At 32.7% G+C, this 24,962-nt stretch overlaps 1 protein-coding gene across 1 annotated transcript in view; it reads left to right on the top strand.

Moving 5' to 3' along the window:
* LOC145258320 (DNA topoisomerase 2-binding protein 1-like) overlaps positions 1-24,962 on the top strand; it is a 178,246-nt gene that overhangs the window by 48,014 nt on the left and 105,270 nt on the right. The window contains exons 8-11 of the mRNA XM_080116401.1: positions 5,414-5,541; positions 11,798-11,863; positions 14,627-14,809; positions 22,355-22,530. Coding sequence (XP_079972527.1) covers positions 5,414-5,541; positions 11,798-11,863; positions 14,627-14,809; positions 22,355-22,530 — 553 coding nt within the window. The remainder of the gene's footprint in view (positions 1-5,413; positions 5,542-11,797; positions 11,864-14,626; positions 14,810-22,354; positions 22,531-24,962) is intronic.

Below are 24,962 nucleotides of genomic sequence, written 5' to 3' on the forward strand. Positions count from 1 at the left end.
ATGTTTTTCTTCTTTAGGCAGTTTGCCTTTTATACAGTTTTCTAAATTCAACACATAAAAAAAAAAAAAAATTAAATTCTAACTTTTCTTCTGTAGCTGTCCATTACATGGCAGTCTTGAACAATGTCATATAACAAGACTTACCAACTGTGAACCTCTAATCCAAATGTGTTCCTTTTCGTATTTTGGTATATCGTTATAGGGTGTCTGAAATCTAATTGATCCTTTTAAATCTACATAAGAAGTCATAAAACTGTTCAGTTTGAATTAATTATTTTCTGACCTGTACTACATCCCAGACCATGGCAGTCTATGCACATTGGTCCTGAAAAAGATTGCACGAGATGGCTACCCAATCACAATTTCACCTGTGGACCTGAAAGCTCAGCCGAGTTCTCCTTGATGGCTGTTGTCCAGGTCCTCAGCTGTTCACCTATATGCTTGCACCACCAGGCAGAAAAAGTAAGGAGTTTTTGTTTAAATTATTTTAGTTACCAGTGTTGTCAGTTATCAAGGGCTAAAAAGCCATTCGAGGATAAGAGTAAAATGAGTGTCACATGAATGGTGAGACAACACTGTTATGATTGGCAATAATAGTAATGATTGGGCAGAATTTGATCATTTAAGAGGGTGACTCAGCAAGAATTTGTTTTCATTGGACTTGAAAATGACCAGTTGTAGTCAGCTAGGAAGCAACCCTGCAGTATTGTGTTCCACAGAAGGGCAGTTCTAGGAAAGAAACTTTGCTCATGGAAGTTTCATTCAATTTTAGGTAAAAAGAGAGAGAGAGAGAAAGAGAAACTATTGACAGCGGTTGTAGTTTGACTGGTTGTTGTTGTTGTGAATATTTGACAGGGTTAGGGGAACCATAGATTGAAGTTCAGTTGAGCACCGACCATGAAAATAATAATGAGTTTGGAAAGACTAGTAATGTCTGTGAGGAAGATGTAGTAGGGAGGAGAAAAGGGCATTACCTGCTAGATTTCGAAATCAGTTACATCACAAATTAATTTGCCCTCTGTGCGATGAGATACATGTCCATATTTTACATTTTTATATCAAAATACAGAATAAATTCTATTATATTTTTTCAATCGATAGTCCCCTTCTCCAAAAAAATTATTGTAATTCTCCGTTTTTACATTTCTGTTTAAATGTATCTAATACTTTTGTAAAATCTTCTGTTATTACTGTTCTAAAAATTGCTATATTAGCAGAAAAAATTAGTTTTTGAAATCTTCCTTGACAATAATCTTTCTGATTGGAGATAAACATTATTAAAAAAAAAAATGGGATAAATTATACTTGTAGCACTCCAGAATCAAAAACGATCAAAAGGACATATAATAGTGTGACACCGGTTTCTTTTACTTCTGGTTTAATTATAAACAAAATCTATCTATCTATCTATCTATCTATCTATCTATCTATATATAGCAATACACATGAAAAAATTGAAATAGCTTGAAATATTTCAATATTGGTATGCATAGAAAGAGCTTGATGAGCTAAGAAAGAATCTTTTTAAATTTTTTAAATCTGATTAAAATTAAGGAAGTTATGGCTATTTTTGTGCCTCACACGTTTGGATATTTTCCCCTTTTTAAGACCATATGCGTTTCGTCACATTTTTTACACTACTTTTTCAGTAAAAATGTCATATCTTTGTTAAAACACAAGACTAAGAAATGAAATTTACCATATAAGTGTATTTTTGTACAAGGAATCAGAATATGCAACTGAAAATCTCCCAAAGTTTATGGTTTCCAAATAATCTGCAGTAAATGTGCATAAATATGCAGCAATTCCTTAAAAATGCCATGTATCCATAAACAGAAAAGAAGTTGCAGAACTCAAAGTTGAATTGTAATGTGCTTTATGTACAAAAAACTTAAATCTAAACATAAGACCATTTAAAAATGAATATATTGCAATATTTCTTTGGTATTATTGTAGATTAACACCTTCTGTTTAACCCAACTCAACTCCTTCTGACCACCCCTCCAAAATGTGATTCTAACTTTTTAGGAAATTATGTATAAAATGCCATGAAAAACTTTAATGAAAGATAAACAAATTATTTTAGAATTGAATGTAAAATAATTTCCTATTACAGGTCATTCTAGCATTTTAGGGCAGTTAACTGTTTTTTTTTTTTCTATGGGAAAATATGCATGCTTTTTTTTTTTTTTTTTTTTAAGATGATTATGTGTAGTTTTAAGAGGGTTTCTATGCAATGAGAATATGGGGAGGGTTGCCATTCGGACTTTGAATTAATTGTAGGGCTAAGGAAAATTATGTGTGAACATACTGAAAACTTGACAGAGACAAAGCTAACAAAAACAATATTAGAGGGGGGAGCGGTTAGTTTCACAAAAATTTAATGTAAAATAATTCATCATTTCCTGGCCGTTCTAGCATTTTAGGACAGTTAACCAATTTATTTTTATGTGTATTTTTCTTTAAGGAAGGATCTATTTTTTGTTTGTTTGTTTTAGATGCTTGTATGTGGCTTACAGAGGTATTTTGTTGGGGGGGGGCTTGCCACTCGAACTTAGTGTTATTGTTAGGGTTAAAGAGTGTTTTAGGAGGAGACTTGCCACACATAATTTGTATTAGAGGTGAAGCTAAGAGAGCTTTTTTTCAAAAAGAGCGTTCAAAAATTTGTTGATTTCTATTTTCGAGGTTGAAGGTGTTAATTCCATAGGCCGTTTATACTACGCTGGAGCAGGTTGTAAAAATATCTTTCGCTTAATAAGTAGAAAAAAAATAACGAAATAAAAAGCTTCCTAATTGTAGTTTGATGTGTTTTCTAACTGCTTTTAAAATTTCAAGAATATTGATATAGATTTTGAGGGTTTGTATTACTATGCACATAGATTCGAAAAAGTTGTCAAAAAAAATATATAACAAATAAATGTTATCAAAAGCAAGTTACTTTTCTACCTAACTGGATAATTTTTTAGTGTTTTTATTTAATGTAACATGTTTATTCAGCTTGAAAACAGTGTTTACCGATGTTTTGGAAAATTTAAAATGGCGCCCGACTCTCTTGAAACGGTAAGTTTGGGGAAAAGAGTTAAAAATAAAAAAGTAGACAAAATACTGCTAGAAACTCGCTCAATATATGTTACCGTGACATAGGCTGACATATATTCGGTGAGTTTTTAACAGTATTTTGTATAGTTTTTTTTATTTTTAACTCCTTTTCTCAAACTTACCGTGTCAAAGAGAGTCGGGCCGGGCGCCATTTTTAATTTTCCACGGTAAACACTGTATTTTTTTCGAGCTGAATAAACATGTTACATTGAATAAAAACACAAAAATATATCCAGTTTGGTAGAAAAGTAACTTATCTTGCCTTTGATAACATTTATTTGTTATATATTTGTTTTTTGACAACTTTTTCGAATCTATGTATAAACGAGATTTTGATACTTATTTTGATTTTGAAAAAAAAAACATTTGTGGCTGTTCGCAGTAAAACATTGTTTTAATTCGCTGTTCAAAACTAATTTAAAGAATAAAAGTGCATGCAAGCTATATATCTACAAAAGTTTTTGTTTTTTTAACCATGTTTTTAAATTTGACGAGATTTGTGAGAAATTGCAACAGATTTATAATGCCGAATTGGTTAGGATTGTTGTTATTATATATTCTGAAAACCGAATAGTTCTAAACTAATGTTATTCTGATAACAAAATAGCTCTAATTAAATATAAGAACATTTATATTCATATTTTCATGTTTTTCTTAATTCGTTCTTGAATAAAAATTAAAGAACGCGTGTTTGTTTACAACTGTGCTATCGCTGATTCTACAGGCTGGAGCTGCTGCTGCTTAAACTTCATTTGACCAAATTCGATAAATATAAACAATTTTTTTTTTCGGGTAGGTCCTTTTAAATTATCAATTACTGCGGTCCTACTCAACATAAAACAATACTTTTAATTGATAAAGATAGTAAAAAGATTGATTTACTTACTACTGGGTGTCCGAAGAATTTTTTTTTTCAAAATGTTCAATACTCGTCATATTAAAGTCTTATTTTTAACACGACAAAAAAAGAAATGGTCAAAAATATTTCGGACACTTGACAGTATTAAGATTAACACCTCTTCTAATTGGTTCCCAAATTTCATGACGAAATTCTTCATACAATCACGGTACGGACCTTTAGAAAACAGGGGGGGTCATTACAAAACCTTACCGAAAACGCCATTTTATGACGTTCACATTTTTATCACTTTATTTGCTTAAAACTCTTAAAATATATAATGTACATTCATATTTATTAATTCATTTGAAAGTATATTCATTTCCGAACAAAACAGTAGTAATTTGAAGACTTGAAGTGCTTTGGTTTAAAAAATATGGCTATTTTAGTAGAACTACCTTGAAATCTGTGATTATCCAAAGCGTTTTTTCGTCCGTGTGTATTACTACTATATATATATATATATATATATATATATATATATATATATATATATATATTATTTTTAAAATGTAATTATCCACTGACACGTGTTTCGTTGTCTACGATTCATCAGAGTGGCTGTATCTAGCGAGATTCGAATATGTCGAGTATGTGTGTGCACATTTATATATATATATATATATATATATGTCGAGTATGTGTGTGCACATATATATATATATATATAAATGTGCACACACATACTCACCTGTGCAAATGTTGTTACTATTGCCTTAACAATAAGTTTCCTGACCGAGAAAGAAATATTTGGTTCTTATCTAGAATCCCCCTATATTAAAAATACAAAATTAAAGAAAAAATCTCTCTGATTTGCATGATGAAACAAAAATATCATATTCCAAAAATCATGTAATCTAATAGTTTTATTTTTATAAAGAAAACCATTTTTAATTAACAGAAATCTAAAGGCATTACAACAAAAAATCTTCCAAGTTTAGATTATTGTTGAGTTATCTCCCTTTGGGTTTTTAGAGTGTTTTCAAAATAGCAGGCAAGACAGTCGCTCTTTAGTTACTTATAAAACTTTTCTTATTTAAAAATAAAACTACTTGATCAATTTATGTGTTTGCCAGAATATAATATTTTTGTTTCATCCAGGATACATACCTCATACAAAATTTTCTTTATTTGGGCTTTTTTTTTTATATAGGGGAAATTTGAACAAGAACCCAATATTTAAAAAAAAAAAAAGTGGGAATTAATTTCAAAAGTTTTAATGAAATTACCTCATTCTTCTGTTTAGTAAAGTAGTTAATCTTAAATTTTCCCATCTAATGAATCTTTTACTCTCTCTCTTTTTTTTTTTTTTTTTTTTTTTTTTTTTTGCTCTTAAGAAAATATGAATATGTTAACATTTTATTTCTTCATTGCTGGGTCAGCTGATTATTCTGCAACCTTTTCTATCTTTTTCAGTTCCGTTTATTGCAGTGATGAAAAATTTCAGAAATACCGTTGTCCAGTGTTCAAAGGACTCACCATCACCGTATCAGGATTAGATATGGCCGAGAGGAAGGAAGTGAATAAATTGATAAAAATAGAAGGTAATTTTTAATTTGGATATGATGTTACAAACTAGGAACCCAATGTTCTTCAGTCATATTTTTGCTTGGCTTGGAGGATGCCATAGTGAACAAACTGCATACACTAACCCCCAAAAGAGGAAGCAATGCCTGGTAAGATAGTATAATTACAACAAAACATATACTACAATACGTCCTCCAAAAAAGATAATAGGTAAAACCTGGGAGGATATTCATTATAAAACAACAGAAAAGATACTACACTACATTTTTCATTAAATCAGTTTAATTACTGTTAATATCGACAAAACTATTGCATATATATAGGAAAAAGGATAATAAAATTACAAATGTATATCACCAAACATTAATTTATTATAAACTAGCAAGGGTGCCCGGCGTTGCCTGGGTGTTTGTAGGTGTGTGTTTGGAAAAATAAAAAAAATGGTAGTAGGCAGGCAGGCTTGAACCCATGACGCGAAGGCGGAAAAGAAAGTGAAAGAAAACCTGAGAGTTTACCGCTGCGCCATGATGCGAAAGTGTTCAAATTTAGTGATGAAAAAGAAATGAATGAGGATCACACAGGTGCAGAAATTAAGGTTTGGCTGTAGACCAGTCAAGTGTTCCACTTTCTGCTGTTCTCCATGATGTTGGGGAAAACCACCTTCCCCGAAAAGGGGGGAGCCCTGGCAGTGTCTTAATGAATAGCAATTGTCTGATATGAAGGGTTTCCCCCACATTGATCAAAGCTAATCGCCTTTAAGGCGTGCTGGCCAGGCAGGCCAGGCGAATGGCTTTGCTTCGATCAGTTTCGCTTTATTTATATGAGAAAGACAAACACCAGGAATGAGGCAATTTTTTAAAAGTCGATCAAAATAAAGATAGAGACGATGTTTGTTTTCGAATCTGAGATATTACAATCTAGGGAGTATAAGGAAAGGTCTCCAAAATAGTAACCTTGTTGAGAAGCCCGGTGAAAAAAATCTTTCGTATACATACAGAAACATGCGCGCCCATTTTGCCTTTTATATGATAGACTAACGGGGGTACCCAGCGTTTCCCAGGTGTTTTGAGGTATAAAAAAATGTTCTTGTAGGTAGGTAGGCACGAACCCGAAGCCTTGAGGTCAATAGCCTGATAACTTACCGCCACGCTACGTGAGCAGAGAAATGAGAATGGGTGAAATTAAACAATTAAATAGTTATGTGACAGGTGTGTTAATTTAATGAGGTCAAACATCACGCCATAGGGGAAATGAAATCTCGTATTTAACTTTTGCTGCGAGGCAGGTTGGGAGTGTCCAAATGAATAGCAATTGTCTGATATGACGGTTTTCACTGAATTGATCAAAGCTGATTTGCTTTCTGGACGTCTCCGGCGAGTAAGTCGAGGAGTTGCTTTGCTCCATCAGTTTCACTTTATTTATACTAAAAAGCCAAACAAACATGCAACACAGCGAAATAGCGCAAATTTTATAAAAGTCGATCAAAATAAATTTAGACACAACATCCCTTCGCAAATCATAGATATTATTATCTAGGGGGTATATAAATAGTTCTAAGACATAGTGATCCCACCCCCTCCAGGCTTGATAAGTGTTAACTCCTTTGTTAAAAAAAAAAAAGACATAGCTGTTCATTTCTTCATTTTTAAAAAAAATCAATTCTCATCTTTGATTCATATTAAAATTGAATCAATTGTTTATATCATATCTATTTCTATATAATTAAAAATATTTTTCTTTTCTTATATTTTTACAATATTCGGTTTGTATTACTATACACATAGATTCGAAAAAATTGTCAAAAATCAAATATATAACAAATAAATGTTATCAAAGGCAAGATAAGTTACTTTTCTACCTATCTGGATAAGTTTTTAGTGGTTTTACTCACTTTAAAACGGGTAATTGGTTAAAAAATCATACAGTGTTTATCGATATATTTTAAAAAGAAAAATGACGGCATGCTCGTTGTTGAACATGGTAAGTTTGGGAAAATGAGTTCAAACAAACAAATTATACAAAATATTGTCAAACCCACCGAATATATATCTGCTTATGTCATGGTAACATATATTGAGTAAGTTTCTAACTGTATTTTGTGTATTTTTTTGTTTAAACTCGTTTTTCCAAACTTACCGTGTTCACCAGTGAGCATGCCGCCATTTGCATTTTTCAGAGACAAACACTATGTTTTTCGAGCTGAATAAACATGTTAAATTAAATAAAAACACTAAAAATTTATCTAGTTAGGGAGAAAAGTAACTTATCTTGCCTTTGATAACATTTATTTGTTATTTGACAGCTTTTTCGATATGTGTATAGTAAAACAAACCCGCAATATTTTATGGCTGCTGTCTTCAATAAATTGAACTTCTTTTATAACCCAACAAACACCCTAACAGGTGTTCACTGGTATAAAAATTTGAATCCAGGTGTATCCAAAATTACAGAACACCCAGATTGAGTTCAACAGCTATCTGGTCACCCAAATAGCTCACGCATTAAAATAGTTGACCATGATCGATACACATGAGGACAGGGTTGGTTGGTTATTCCGGGTCCTTCACTCTCTGCATGAAGAGTCCTAAAGATGACCTCCAGACTTGATGTTGGTGGTCCTGCAATTTAAAGCACGTTAACTCCAAAAGCCACACAGAGAAAAAAAAAACTACAATCAACTCCTTGGGTCGGTTTCTATACAAGGATTATATTGTAAGAATTAGATAATTACAGAGTTTTAAAAAAATCTACAATATAGAATGCAGTTGCAACAAAAGATGCTTAGATATATCAGATGAAGAGTCCATTAGAGTATTACCTCCTTTTTCATATACCAGGAATAGAAACATGTCCATTACTTGTCCTTTATAAAAAAACAAATCTTTTGTTTTGAATATTGGAGAACAGTCTTGTTGAAAAATTATCAGCACATAATTCCCTTCTCTCCTTCTGAGATACACTTTCTTTTTTCAGAGAAGTCTGTAGTCAGCCAGGGTTACGAAGCGCAGTTTTTGGGTTAGTGAGATGGGAGTTCTTCTTGACGTGCTCCAATCAGGAGAGTTCCTATTTTTTCTAGAGCTCTACTCTCGTCTTTTCTTTCTTTCTTCTGTCTTTTTCTTACTCTGATATCCTCTCTCTCTCTCGAAATTTGCTTGTACAGGTCGTTATATAGATAGGTGTGGGGTGGGTCAGATGTTCTTGGGGCATACACTTCAGCCAATAGAATGCTGCCCCATCATGCTCAGGCTCACTCCTATTATTCAATTGCCAACCTTACGTAAGCATAGTCCCCCGTGGGTAATTTTCTGAGAGATTTTTCACGCCAATGGTTCTGCGATGTGTGACCCAGAGGTCATCATCACCTAAAGCCCTAGCCAAAATAATATTCCAATACCATTCCTCAATATATCATTGATTCGTTGGCAAAATAGTATTGTAATTGTTATTTCAACTCGCATCCGTTCAGCCATAGTTGTTTTGAGTTGCGTTATCAACTAGCAAGGGAAGCCAGCAAGGCAATAGGGAATTGCTTGGTATTCTTTTACATAAATAAAACTCAATATATAGATATATAAATATTTTTTTACTGTAATAATTAAATACCTACAGACACTAGTGTTTCATCTTTCTGGGAATCTTCAGTGCAGGGTGTCACGATTAATACGAGTCGAACGATTCGAACCTGGCAACATGAACCATCTGGTTCGATTAGCAGAGCCTGTATCCATTCGGCTATCATATATATATATATATATATATATTATATATAGCATATATATATATATATATATATATATATATATATATATATATATAAATAAGTGAACGTGTCTGTGTTTGTATATTTCCCTACGCGATTACTCTGTCAATTTTATCGAAATTTGATATACAGGGTACTGAGATTTGGGAAAATCTTTGTGATCGGTTTTCTGCCAGATATTTGGCTGTTAAGAGGTCAAAGTTCAACGATTTGACCTTTGAGAACTCTACCAAACTCCTCCGACAATTTTGGGTATGAACAATTGAAATGTTAGATATAGGTTCCTTGAAAATGGATCTAACTTAATAACTTGATTTGAGCCCAAAACAATAAATGTTAAAGGGTCATAATAGAGGTCAAAGTTAAAAAAATTGACCGCTTTTCTTTTTCTTTTTTTTTTTTGGCTCAACATACACCTTAAAACACCCAGGCAACGCCATGCTGAAATGCTAGTATATATATATATATATATATATATATATATATATATATATATATATATATATATATATGTATATATATAGAAATAAAAAGGAACAAACCGTATTATGTGTTTATCAATGTTTCGTCTTTATTTCGAGACTTACTCTGGATGAATGAGATTAAGAAACAAAAAATACCAGTACAAAATATTTGAGGATGTTTCACGTGCACAGTGTGATGCAGTTCTATTTCAGAAAAACGGAAAAAGACGTTGGAAATTCAAAAAGGAGGGGGGAGGGTTGGCGTTGTTAAAAAGAGGGAAATTTCAGTGACGTCATATAGTCGTTAATGTAACTTTAAAAATATGAACGCAGTTAATATTCTTACTTGAAAAAAAAAAGATATATCTGTTGAAATTTAAATATAGGTTTGTAACAGAAATGAAATGAGTGTTTTTTTTTATGTAATTTATTGATTGAGATTATGTGTTAATTATTACAGGGGGTGTTTGAATGGTGTGAGAAGGTTAACCTGTGTCTACAGTTAAATAATGTTCTTTTAATAGAAGTTTACTTATTAGTGGTGTAAAGTTATAGAAACCTGCACGTTGTTTAATTGTGCTTGAAATTGCGATAAGCGCAGATTCAAAAAGTCTCCGGCGCGGTTTATTTGAAATAAATTTAACTACTTTTGCCTGTTTAAAGTCAAAGGTGTGATTATGCTGCAAAGAATGAGAGAATAATGCACTTAGAGAATTGCTATTTTTTATATCTCATCATAAATACGTTGGTGAAACTCAGCGTAAATTGGAAAAAAGGCTCAGTGAACATAAGAGATATAAAAAATAGCAATTCTCTAAGTGCATTATTCTCTCATTCCCATCTCGAGGATGACCAATGGAGGTCAAACGTTCGCAATTATGGGAAATTTCTTTTTTCACTCGGAAAAAACATTCGGAAAATGGTCCGACAAAGAGAAAAGGAGGATTACAAGAAAAACAAGCAAGAGTTATCTGTGCTATTTAATGAAACGTGCATATATATATATATATATATATATATATATATATATATATATATATATATATATATATATATATATTGATTCCTCCAGCCTTGACAGACATGTTTTAAATATTCTCTCCAATGCTTTTTCTTTTAATGATTTGGAATTCATTCCATTTGCGATTTTTTTTTCCAAGGAACTCTGCCTTTTGCTTTTTGGATGATTTTGGACCATTTGGAATTTACCCATTGGATTGGAAATTTTTAATTCGACCGTTTTGGATTTTACCATTCCTGGATATTTTACCCTTCACCTGACTATCCATTCATGTGAAATCTTTTTATCATTTTTCTTTTACCTCCTATTCCCCTTACCTCACCCTTTTTTTTAACCAAGTAAGATCTGTGACTTACTTGTAGTTTCATTAAATACTTTTATATGCAAAATTCGATCCCGCATTTTGCTAATTCCTGCCCTCTGATGAGAAGGAGAGTATTTCTTCGAAACTCCGCGGATTAAGGACTATCCACTTGTGCTTCTTTTTTAAAATTAAATATGTTTTTAACTCTTTTTCAAGATGTCTTTTAACATGTTTTATTAATCATTTGTTCATATATATATATATATATATATATATATATATATATATATCTTGTTAGTTATCACTTCAAAACTAGAAGATATATTTATTTCGCACTCATAGTATTTTATTCATATGTTTATGTAAAATGTCTTGCACATGTTTCGTTGAATAGCAAGAGTTCACCAAACAACTTTTCAGAGACAGATATGTGTTCCTCGAAAAAAACAGTTAAAGGGTCTTTTTTTTTTTCTTTGTAATAAAAAAAATATGATGAAAAAAAATGTTGATAGAAAGATTTTTTTTCTTTGTAATAAAAAGAATATGGTGAAGAAAAAATGTTGATAGGAGGAAATAAAGATCTTTTAAAATTCGCAAAACTATAAGAATAAAAAAAATTCTTATTGTAGAGTATAAAGATACTCTTCTGAATAAAAACACAATTTGATTCACAGCCCATGTCTGTATGTTTGCATGTTTTAACTTTGATTTTCTTTCGTTTCAGGTGGTAAATACTCTGGTGAAATGAATGTCGATGAGTGTACTCATTTAGTTATTAATGAACCAAAAGGTAAGAAAGACCTCCCAGGCATTACCTCTTTCTTCAGAATAGAGAATGTTTGATCAAGGCTATTTTTATAAGCTTCTAGAGTGACCTCTTTAGTAAGCTGGAATTACCCTTTTGGTTGTCTTTCCGATATTATCCAAAAGGGTTGTCTGTCCTTGATTTCTTCATGGCCGCAGCGTCCATGAAGAAATCAAGGGCAGACAACCGATTTTCATTTTAAGATTTTAATTTCAAATTTTTTTGTTTTTGGATAATATCGGAAAGACAACCAAAATGCAAGATTTATTACGAAACAATAATTTATTAACACGTGTATTTTTTTATTTTTTATTTTTCCGAAAATAAAATTTTCAAATAATGAAAACAGTTTTTAGAAAGGTCATTTTATATAAATTAAAAACAAAATTTGAAAATATAAAAATGGCTTTGATCTTCACTTATCAATAAAAAACAGCAAATTTGTTTTTTTTGGGGGGGGAGGGGAAGACTACTACATCAGTTTTTGTGATTTTTGAAATATAGTATCTTCATTTTGTGACAAGTAGGTACATAATAAAAGTTTTTTTTAATTTTTATTTATTGACATCAGTGCCAATCTGAATAAGTACTAAATTTTCTTATGTGAAATAATGACCTTATTGTATAAAAAAAATGGGTGCTTGTTAATGTAAAGTCGACTGATCATTTTTTGAATATGTTGTTTTAAGCAAAAACTATATTACGTACTTAATTGTCATGCTGAAAGTAGTAATATATCCAGAAATTATGAAAAGTCATCAAATAGAAATTTATTTCTAGTTAAAAGTAATTTTTATGGAAAATTGGGTAAAATCACATAGACGTTATAAAGTAGGCAATAGGAGTCTACACACAAGGGACATAACTCTGAAAAGAATATTTTAGATTACTTGTGTCATCGCGGCAATATTTGTTGTCTATAGCGAGAGACTTTTTTTTAATAAAAATACAATAGCAGTTGTTATACTCAATGAATTTTCGTAATTTTTGGATATATTACTATTTTCGACATGACAAATAAGTATATGATATTTTTTTTTACTGAAAAGGAGATATTTAAAAAATCGATTTGTCGACTATAGCTTAACAACAACAAAAAAAAAAACTGAATGCTATCTTGTAAAGGAACCACTTTTTGATCCTCGATGGGCGACACATGGTACGATTCTATTTTTTTTTTTTCTTGTCAATCCACATGATGGCTACTACATGTGTGATAAAACCAACACCAGATAAAAATAGCCATCTTTTGTGGATAAAGGTTCGAATTCTCTATGGTTTTAATTTTTCTTGTGTTAATTTTGTATGTTCCCAATTCCATGCAGGAGGAGAATGAATTTACAATGTAATCCTCTCCACCTCCTCTGCCCGAATTGTGCAAGCATATTAGAACCAAGATAACAGCCAACAAGGAGAACTTGGTTGCGCTCTCAGGACCACCAGTGGTTAGCCTTTGCTGGTGGATTTTGGTTATCTCATACCCTTGCTCAGGTGGTTCTGATATTTAAATTTTTTCCATTAAGTTCTATTAAGGCCATGTCATTTGGAATGGTGATATCAGTAATGAACACAGTTCTTTTGAGTTTAATTATACTTACCTTGATTGGCTTGTCTTTTATGTATCTACCAGCCTGTATGTCTTTTTCATAAAACATTGTCACCTTTCTGTTTGATGCTGGAGATGAAGCTTCATGCTCCCAAATATTTGATGATCTGTCAAGCTGTATCTCTCCACAGGCCTTCCAATTAAGATATTTACTAACTTTGTTGTGGCGGACAGTGTAAAGGCCGTTTGCCAATAGGATTTAGCATTCAGACGTAATAATTATATGAAATAATGGTACTTGTACAGTTTAATCAAGACATTAAATTGTGAAAATATTGAAAAAAGGTTATATTCTATGTATCCGTTATGGAACGAAGTTCTCTGAAAAAAAATTTCACTTAATATCATCAAGTAGTTCTTTTTTTTTTTTTTTTTACAGCAAAAAAAACAATTTATTATGATACTGAGCAAAAGGTTCAATTTTTAGGAAGAAAAGCTAGTATTAAAGATGGAGAGGGAGTGTTGGTGCTTTAAATTGAGTTATCTCCCTGTAGCATGTTAAAAAAATTCCAAGATGGCTGACTTCAACACGTTCTCATAAAAACATGTTTTTCTGCTGTAAAAAAAAAAAAACTACTCAATCAAATTAAGTGAAGTATTTTTCGGAGATCTTCAGTCCAAAATGTATGCGTACAATATAACCTTTTTTCAATGTTTTCGTTTTTTAATGCTTTGATTAAACTGTACAAATACTGAAATAATTATAATAAATAACATTAATTATGATTCATTCAAAATGAATAAATGATGCTCGACAACAATATCACCTTTTTGGCTAGGAGCAAAGTGTAGTATCTGTTCTGATACTACACTCAACCTTTTCTGACCTCGATCAGTGGAGAAATTTTTCTAGATTGAGGCAATTTTTAATTTTGTTCCAATCCAGAGTGCCCCTTTTTGGGGAGTTGGATTTTCTCCACATTGGAAGTCAATCTTGCATCTAACTCTGCCCTTATGGGGAGGCAAGTAAATAGGAACAACATCATCATCATATTTGGCTTAATACTTGTTTGAATAAGATGAAGCACTTTTTTTTGTTTATCTATTTATTTACCATATCTACTAGTGATGGGATGATTCCGATACAGTTACTGATTCTGTGTATATAATTGACATAGTTTGATTTTGTTCGCTGTTTTTAGGACAGAAGTATGAGTTTGCCCGTAAGTGGAAAATTCATATCGTCAGACCGCAATGGTTGTATGATTCGATTGAAGCCAGAGCGTGTCTTGAAGAAAACAAATATGGGTTGACATCGGACATCTCCAACTTAAGCAGTGGACAACAGGTATTAACGTCAACACCAACCAAAAATACTTCCACAGGTGAGTAAAAGTCCAATATTTCTAATGTCGCTGAAACCACTGTCAATAATTTTCCCCACTCTTTATCCGTACCTAAATCAAAATGTAGATTCCATGAACAAAGCTTCTTTCTTAGAACTGCACGGCTGTGGAACTCTTGGAAAGTCCAACAAAACAAATTCCTGATGAACCGCCCCCTTAAGTAATGACACCTTATCAAATCCCCAATACTAACTATTACTACGATACTATCCCATTGATTACTGTACACACAATAACCCTTATCCCCGAGTGGCTCCTGGGCCTTGATAAGTGGTGACCCCCATGTAAAAAAAAAAAAAAAAAGTCTGTTTTTTCTTCTTTCTCCTCCCTTTTTATTATTTTTTTTTTCAAACATGTAAAGTTATCTTTGGAATTTTTTAAAGTCAGACTCAAATAGCAATTCATATGCTTTTATTTAAACAAGCTCCATTTTTCATCATACACTAGCAGGGGTACCTGGCGTTGCCCGGGTGTTTGGGGGTGTGTATGTAGGAGAGGGTGACTCTATTTTAATATTATTAAAAAAAACACGATCTTAATAAAAATTGGAAAAACCAATAGAAAGCAAAACAGCAAACAAACATAAAAATAGGAAAAAAAAAAAAGGTGTAAAAGAGGAAAAAAAGTTTAGGTAGAAAGACAGCCTCAAACCCGAAACATTGGGGCTAAGGCGGAAAAAAAATGCCCAACACGTTACCCCTACGCCAAAAAGACATACACTTAATAACGGATAAAATTAAACCTTTAAAAACACTTGCAGGTGGTTGAAACTAACGCAAACATTTTCTAGGTCAAACATGACGTCATTGTCGTAGTAACAGGAGCAGAGAAAATGAAGGAACGATTTTTTCGGCACCCCTCCCTGTACAAAACTGATGATTTTAGGGTGAAGGAATTAATGTTTTTGGCCAATTTTTCCATATTTGTCGGGCGAAGGTTGGAAATTTAAAATGATACCGATCTGGCAAAAATCCATGACCCGTGTGGAAAGTTTTTGCGAGACATACAAACACACAAACAAACATACATACAAACACACATTTTTGCTTTTATATATATAGATATACTAGCGGGGGTACCCGGCGTTGCCCGGGCTTTTAGAGGCGAGTGTGTGTGGGAGGGGGTAAAATCATTACAAAGCGAAGTAATAACCCTGTTTAAATATTAGGTATTTTTTTAGATTAGGTCCACCTCCACAATTTTCTTTTAAATGACGACTTTTATAGGTTTTCGACTATGCTGAATACGGAAATCGCATTGAAATTTCGTAGAAAGAAGTAGTTATCGAGATATAAAAAGTTGTTTTATGCATTGTATTTTTTGGCAGCCATCTTTGTTATGCGCGTAGATTTGTTTATGGCGCACGCGCGTAATACAGACGGCTGCCAAAGAATACAATACATAATACAACTTTTTATATCTCGATAACTACTTATTTCTGCAAAATTTCAATATGATTTCCGTATTCAGCATAGTCGGAAACCTGTAAGAGTCGTCATTTACAAGAAAATTGTTGAGGTGGACCTAATCTAAAAATTTACCAAATATTATAAAAACAAACTTCTTATAATAAAAAAAAAACATTAAAAAAAACGGTCCGGCGATGCCCGGGTGTTTGAAAAAACAAAAAAAGTTTGAGGGAGGGGAGATTCGAACTTGAATACTTGCGGCAAAATGGGAAAAAAAAAAAAGGTTATGAATAAACTAAAAAGTGAATTAGGTCAAATATCAATCCCGCAGTCAAGTTTGTTTTGCTTTAGTTTCCCAACATGTCAGTTCCCAACATGTCGGTCCCCATAAAAAATAGGGGTGTCCATATGAAAGCAATTGTCTGATATAAGGTTTCCACCGCATTGATCAAAAGCTGCTTTCTGGACGTTCCGGCGCAAAAGCCGAGAACACATCGTTTGAATTTAGTTTCACTTTATTCATACTAAAAAGCAGGACAAACAGGCGACACAGCGAAACAGCGTGATTTTTATAAAAGTCGATGCAAATAAATGTAGACCAGACACGTGTTCCCAAATCCTAGATATTATTATCTAGGGGGTATATAAATACTTCTAAGCGATAGTAATCCTCCCCCCTCCCCCCAAGAATCGCGGCAAAAAAAGCCTTTGTGAGACATACATAAAATGATCACACACATTTTGCCTTTTATATATATAGACTAGCGGGGGGTACCCAATGTTGCCCAGGTGTTTGGAGGTGTGTGTGTTGGGGGGGAGGTTAGATCAAAACAACCCTGTTTTAAAAAAAAGAAAAAAAAACATTGGCCGGGTGTTTGGAAATGTAAAAGAAAAAAAAAAGTTTTAGTAGAAAGGTAGGCTTGAACCCCAAACCTTTGACGTGGAGGTGGAAAGGAAATGAAAAAAAAAACCCTGCGACCTAACCATCTCGACCATGGGAATAGATGAATTGATAAGTGTTAAGTTGACGTTTATAAAGCGAAATTAACAGGTGTTAGAACGTTAAGTCGCGTGATGTTTGACCTAGTTTTGCGCTGGAAGCCAGTTTCTGCTTTCCCTGCTACGCGGCGATCAAAAAATATCTCGAAAATAGCTTGTAAAAGTCAGGTAAATTAAAGATAGCCACAACCCGAGTTCTTTAGTCATAGATATTATTATTTAGACAGCATATAAAAAGTTTAAATAAGGAGCGAGCTAACCGAGAATTACGGCCAAAAAAGCCTTTTGCAGACATACACAAAAAGCGAACACACATACATACATACACACATTTTCGCTTTTATATATATAGAAGATATATATATATATATATATATATATATATATATATATATATAAGATATATATAAGAAATTCATTTTTATACTATGAAAAGGTTAGTAATTGCAATTAAGAATAGGAAATTGGATCAAATTTTTGTAACATGTCTTCTTCCTAAGATTAAGGGTAGTGGTGTTTGATCAACACTGCTGGGGAGCCATGATGTAATATACTGTTTTGTTTTTAAATCCTCGAAACAGTGTTTCATGGTAAACAACTGATGATCCCTTGAAAAAGAAAAAAAAAAAAAAATTGGTATTATAGTAAATTCGAGAGAATTGATGCAGTGATTGCAGGTGATTAAATGACTTACTGACTAGATGGGTTTTTTTGACGAATGATAAAAAGTAATTTTGTATAGTTTCAAATGTTAAAAACTTCAAAGACTATGTATAGATGATAATGAAAGGGAGGTAAAAAAGCTTGTTGTCCCCCCCCTCTAAAGAGTAACGTCCCTTTGAAACATTTAAACTTAGAAATTCCTCATGTATTAAAGAATAAAAAGTTTTGGAAGCAAATATGTTTTATGAATAAAGATTAAAACCATGTTCATAATAAAATTAGTTTTATAACAAAATTTCGTCCAAAGAAAATAGGCTCCCTCTACTGAGCCAGAAAACTTTTCACATTTGCCAGAATCTGATCTATTTATATATCTCTATAAAAGTGAGAGTGTGTGTGAGGACACTTCTCAACCTATATACTCAACAAACTTTTGATTTACAGACTTGAAATTTGGTATATAGGGTATTCAGACATGTGGAAAACTGTTTAATTGGTTTTTATCCAGAAAAAAGGGCTGCTAAAGGGTCAGAATTGAAAAATTGGTACTTGGGAGTGAGGGGGGGGCGTCATTAGATTTTTATCTGTTTGTTGACTGTTTCATGAATGCGCGTACACAAATTGTTCACATGATAGCTTCCTTATGTTAAGAATAACTAGGTTTGAAAGCACTTTTTAAAGATTGTTGCACGCTGGCTTAATGGTTAGCGTACTTGACTCACTGTCTATAGGTTTTAGTTTCTATCTCAGCTCAAGTTTTTTTTTACTTACAAGAAATGAACTTTAGAAAAAAACAATACTCTCATGCACAGTTTCTTTTTGTTTTTGTTTTTTTTCTTTTACTTCATTTTTTATAAAAGAATTTTTGTTATGTTTAATACCAGGAAATGTCGAGTACATCTACTAGTATCTCTATAAAGCCACCATGCATCCTGGAGTATTGTTGTCATATTTTTTTTTTTTCACTGTTATTTCACTCCAAACAAGGCAGAGTGCCACTAAGTTGTAAGAGGCTACTATTTGGGACCAGATTTGCAGGAACACTATGTAGGGAGTTAGCCAGCGAGATGTCTTCATATTACACTTTTACTTCTGCATGTTAATACAGTCAGAGAGGTGGGGACTGGGGAGAAAATTTCAAAATCTAGCAGTCCTGGGGAAGAAACTATTTGAGTTAGACGACTTTTCAGCATCTACGGATCTCTATAGTGTAGCAGTGGTATTTTGCTGCTTGTCAGGTTTGTCTGGGGTATTTACGTTGAGGCGGATATTAGTGTTTTGAATTTGTCAGAGCACTTTCCATTAAAATACTTGTAAAACAGGCACAAAGATACCACATCTCGGTGATGGGACAGAGGTTGGTGTTTGGTTGATAGTGCGGGACCTATTAGGTTGGCGACTTTTTTATGAACCCTTTCTAGGAGTAAGAGACTAGTGGCAGATGCATCAGCCCAGATGTGGCCACAATACTCCATCCATGGGTGAATAGTGCCCTTGTAGAGATACAGGATACTCTCGGATATGAGTAATCTTCTAGCATGATAGAGAGAGCCCACCTTCTTCGCAACAGCCTTAGCAATTACCTCAATGTATTTGTTCCAATTCATGTTGTTTGTGAATGTTAAACCTAGGAGTTTGAGCAAAGTACTTTAAGGCACTGTATCATTAGCCGTGACAATGGTTGAAAAGGTTTCTTATAATTATTAAAAGAAAGAAGCTTAGTCTGAGCAGCATTGAATGTTATCATCCAGTTGTGGCCCCATTCCACTACAGACTGGAGGTCTTCATCTAGAGTTTTAGCCATTTCTTTAGATGTGTGTTCATTCGTTTTCCCCTCAAGTCTGTTATAGAGCATAGTGTCATTAGCTAATATACTCATCTCAGAGACAAGTACCATCTAGGTTGGAACACCAAAGTACAGAATCAGAATTTTCAACCTAAAAGGTTCCACACTTCTATCAAGCTTCAGTTTCTGTCACATCACCACAAAGTTGCATCCCTGTGCCCATTTTACAAGTACTTACACAAAATGTGTTCCGACGAAATTGCTGCATTTGTATGACCCCAACATAAATATCCCCAACCAATACAAAATCCAATGCCTTCACTGTAAAGATTCTCGGATACGAGAACATTTTTGACTGTTAGCTTTTTTTCTCGGACTACTTGTATTTGGAATAGAAACCTTCATAAACAAAAATTTAAATGTAATATTAACAAACATCTTACTAAAAAATCTGACTCATCAGTTTAGTAGCAATACATCTTGTTTGGGGTGAAGAAAAATAAAGAAAAACAATTTGTTTCAATTAATATTTTAATGATCAAAATATTAAATTTAACATTAAAACTATTTTAAAGACAAATCATTTTAAATGTTTCTTTTTACTATCATGAGCACATCATCCACATTTTAGTTGTTTATATCTCTGCGCTCTTATCCTCTCTCCTGTTTGCACAATGTTTTAGCTGATCTAACCTCCAACAGTCCTCCAGTGTATCTTGTCAAACTTTGGAATCTGCACAGAATTTCGAATGGAACCCTTTATTTAATCAACAAGGGTTGTAACACCCTTTTCTGATGAAGCTTATTTAGGACCCCTGTTTATCTGGAAATTTTGGCTCGTATCGTCTAGTCCTTCTCTGAGGGTTGTTACATTGAATCCTGTATGCTGAAAGCGAATATTGAAACTGCAGACAGGAAGAAAAACAAACTCGTGAAACTCTAGTCTACAGAATTAATTTCACAAACTTATGTACAAATATTTTTACAAATATCATTCAGTTCTTAGTACGTTTTTCAAAGTCTCAAATCTCTTCACAGACAGCATAGACCGGTGGATGAGGAGGTACAGGAGCCACGTCTCTATACGATCTGTTCTCCCCGAAATCAAAAAGCAATCTCTCTCTCTGGTTTCAAACAATATCTATTTTGACATGAAATAAAATATATATATATCTATATTCTATATTTTAAATCCTCGGCGTATCTGGCATCACCCGGGAACAATTAGCTATCTAGTATAGTTACTCGGCCCCTCCCAGGTCCCTGGGAGGGGGGGTGTTCTAAAGCTCCCCAATGAGGGATTACGTCACAGGGTAGCATGCTCTCATTCAGTCAGCCATGATTATAAGTTTTAAGTAATTTGCAATTATATTTTTAATATCATCAGCACTGAAGATTCAACCTTTGTAAGAGTTTTATTTTCCACAATGACCCATGGCGTAACGAATAAAGTGTTGGATAAAATTCGGTTCTAAGCGATTCCCGAAAACAGAAGTACAAACAATCCAAATAATACAAACTAGCAGAACCCGTGGAAATTCCACGGTAGTTGAAAATTTTTAAAACAAATTATAAATAAAATGAATAAAAATAAAACCAAACAAATAGCGACAAATTTAAAACAATTTTTTAGCAAATTCTTTTTTTACCTTGTAAAGCTAACAAAAATTGATTTAAAAGAATTTCGATTTTTTTCAATGAAAATTCAACACTGTTAAGTGTTGAGACATTATGTTGAATAAAGATGGCGGCCAAGAATCAGTGCAGTCACGATACTGAGAGTAAAGTAATTGCTAGTAACAAAGATGGCGGCAAAGAATCAAATGCTGTTCATGAACATAGCCAACGGCGAACTGATTGAATCCAAAATTCGACAATTTTTGTAGTAACTTTGGAAGATTTTCATTGGTTGATTACCACAACAACAACATTGTTTTGTTTCTTGTTTTTGTTTTTTTTTTCTGAATAATTTTTTTGTATATAAATTATAAAGGAACAGATGTCAATTCACCTGCACATTTTTTTAAATTTTAAAAAGAAACTATAAAAAAACAACTTAGTCTCCTCTCAAAATGAATTTTTTAATAATAAAAATAAAATAGCCAGTTGAATGTACTCGCAAAAAATGAACCAAAAAGACCTCAACAGATCCTATATACAGCAATTTAACAGACAAGAATGATTATATGAAAAATAGAATTAACTTTAAAAATAAAAGAATAATTAAACGGAAACACTAGGTGCTGTATTTATAATACGTGATTAAATGAAAACATGCTGCCTAAATCCATACACACACTCTCTATATATCTACCTTTCCTTCTTTCTATCTTTCTCTCTCTTTTTGAAAATATACACTTTGCAGATATTTTCTATTCTGAAACCGTAAACAGACAACCATGTTTTTTTTGTTTTTGAAAAATTTTGGAGAGGAAATGGTTTTAATGAATTTTAACTGATAAAGAGTGACTATAAAGGGAGGTAATTCATTTCTCATTAATTAATGTTTGCGATGATGGTGTTTTTTTGTTTGTTTTTTTTTTGTTTCTTAGTGACACTGGACGTACAGACAAGTAAATTAATATTTAGATTATCAACAATAGTTGTTGATTCATGAGGTGACATTGCCAAACCATACAATGTTTAAACTGATTTTTATTGTTTCAGTTGACATGAGTCTAACCAACATATCAGCCATAACACATTTGAGCGACACAGTTTGCAACTCTGTCATGTCTTCAAACCAAACGATGGCAAATTCCATTGAGAAGGACAAAAGGAGCAGTCTGGAACAGATTGATATATTAAAAATATCATCAGAACCTTTCTTAGATGGATACAAGGTAAATATTTTTCTTTTCTTTATTTTTTCATTCATTTGTTGGCAGAAATCAATTCATGTAGTGGGTAGTTAGCAATAAAAATGCTATTTCACATTTAAACATGATAGACCCCGGTAAATTCTTTTTCAATTAAACGTGACAAACCACAGAAAATTCTTTTATAATTAAACATGACAAACCACAGAAAATTTTTGTATAATTAAACATGACAAACCACAGAAAATTTTTTTATAATTAAACGTGACAGACCACGGAAAATTCTTTTATAATTAAACATGACAGACCACGGAAAATTCTTTTATGATTAAACGCGATAGACCACAGAAAATTCTTTTGAAATTAAACAGGACAGACCATGGAAAATTCTTTTATAATTAAACGTGACAGATCATGGGAAACTCTTTTATAATTAAACGTGACAGACCACAGAAAATTCTTTCACACTTAAACGTGACAGATCACAGAAAATTCTTTCACACTGCATGACAGGCCATGGAAAATTTTTTCACACTTAAGCGTGACAGACTGCGGAAAATGAGATTTCACACTTAAGCGTAATGTCATAGCACGGATGACTATATTCAAATACCGAGCCATGAATGAAATGATGTCACTCAGTAAGGAAAAAGAAGACTATAAAAAGGAGAGAGAGCATGTTCTAGAAAACAATCTCATTAGATGTGTGGATGATGTTCGAGAAGAGAATGAAGAAATAAAGGTTGTACAAAAAGAAAAAGTTCTTTTCTATTGTTTTTCTGCTTTGCGACTGAACCTACAATGTGTTGGTTCCCAGACAACATTACAGTGATAGACCATTGAAAATTCTATTTATATCGAAAAATTGGCTAAAAACATTAATTTCCTCACTCTCAACTGGCCACTTTTCTACAGGGAAGGGTCGCTTTTTTCGCTGATATTTTCGAAAGTCATTCTCTCCTTTCGAGTGTCTAGCCTTAATTTAAACCTATGTCACTTCCGGTTTGGTGGTGGTCGTCACAGCAAAAACGTCACGTTTTTTCACATTCTTTTCTTCCTTTGCGGTACGGGTTTGAGCCTGCCTTCCTACTAACACTTTTTTTTTTTTTGCTCAACATACACCTCCAAACACCCAGGCAACGCCGGACACCCATGCTAGTATATCTATAAAAGTGAATATGTCTCTGTGTGTGTACATTTCCCTACAAAATAACTTTGTCAATTTTCGGTCTAGAGATTCGAGATTTGACATAAGAAGTACTGAGATTTGGGAAAATATTTTTAATCGGTTTTCGGCCAGAAATTTGGCTGTCAAGGGGTCAAAGTTCAAGGATTTGACTTTTGAAAACTTTACCAAACTCCTCCGCCAATTTTGGGTCCAAACACTTGAAATTTTAGATATAGGTTCCTTGAACATGGATCTAACCTAATAACTTGATTTGAGCCCAAAACAAAAAATTTTAAGGGGTCATAATAGGGGTGAAAGTTAAAAAAATTTGACCTCTGCGGTCTCTACCAAATTACTCAGACAATTTCTGGTCTAAACATTTGAAATTTTACATAAAGGGTATTCAGAGATAGGGCAAGTTTTTTAATCAGTTTGGGTCGAAAATTTGAGCTGCCAAGGGATCAAAATTCAAAAGATTTGACCTTTGCGGTGTCTAGCAAACTACTCAGCCAATTTTGGGTCTAAACATTTAAAATTTATACATAATGGGTATTCAGACATGCTGCAAGCATTTTAATCAGTTTTGGGTCGAAAATTTGGTTGTCAAAAGGTCAAAGTTGAAATAGTTGACCGTTGCAGATTATACCAAATTCCACTGCCAATTGTGGGTCTAAAGACTTGAAATTTTAGATGTAGGTAACTTGGACAGGGGTAAAACTTTGTATTTTGATTGGACACTAAAATAATAAATGTTAAGGGGTCAAAATTGGGGTCAAAGTTAAAAAAAAAAAATCACCTATGTAGTCTCTACGAAATTATTCAGACAAATTTTTGTCTAAACATTTGAAATCTTACGTAAAGTGTATTCACACGGAGAGTAAGTTATGAACAGTACATAGGGCCCGAGCAAAGCCAGGCTGAACTGCTAGTATATATATATATATATATATATATATATATATATATATATATATATATATATATATAGTGCTGATTTAAAAAAAAAAAAAAAAATGATTTATGTGCCATCAGCTACAATCAAAGTATTTAATACTCAAGATGCATTCCCTACTATTTGATCTAATGAGAGAGTAAGATTTAAAATTAAACTGCTTCAAGCTATGAAAAAATTTCACATGCATAAAACTAGTAGAAATATGTTGGCAAACTAAAATGAATATTTTGAATTTCAACTTGCTGACTTCTGTACACATTATTCATCCATCCAAACAAAGATTTTACTCCTTATAAACAATCCTTGGTGTATGATTATTATTTTCTGTTAATT

Source organism: Euprymna scolopes, chromosome 33, assembly GCF_053919585.1.
Source record: "Euprymna scolopes isolate OS-2025 chromosome 33, ASM5391958v1, whole genome shotgun sequence".
Taxonomy (NCBI): domain Eukaryota; kingdom Metazoa; phylum Mollusca; class Cephalopoda; order Sepiida; family Sepiolidae; genus Euprymna; species Euprymna scolopes.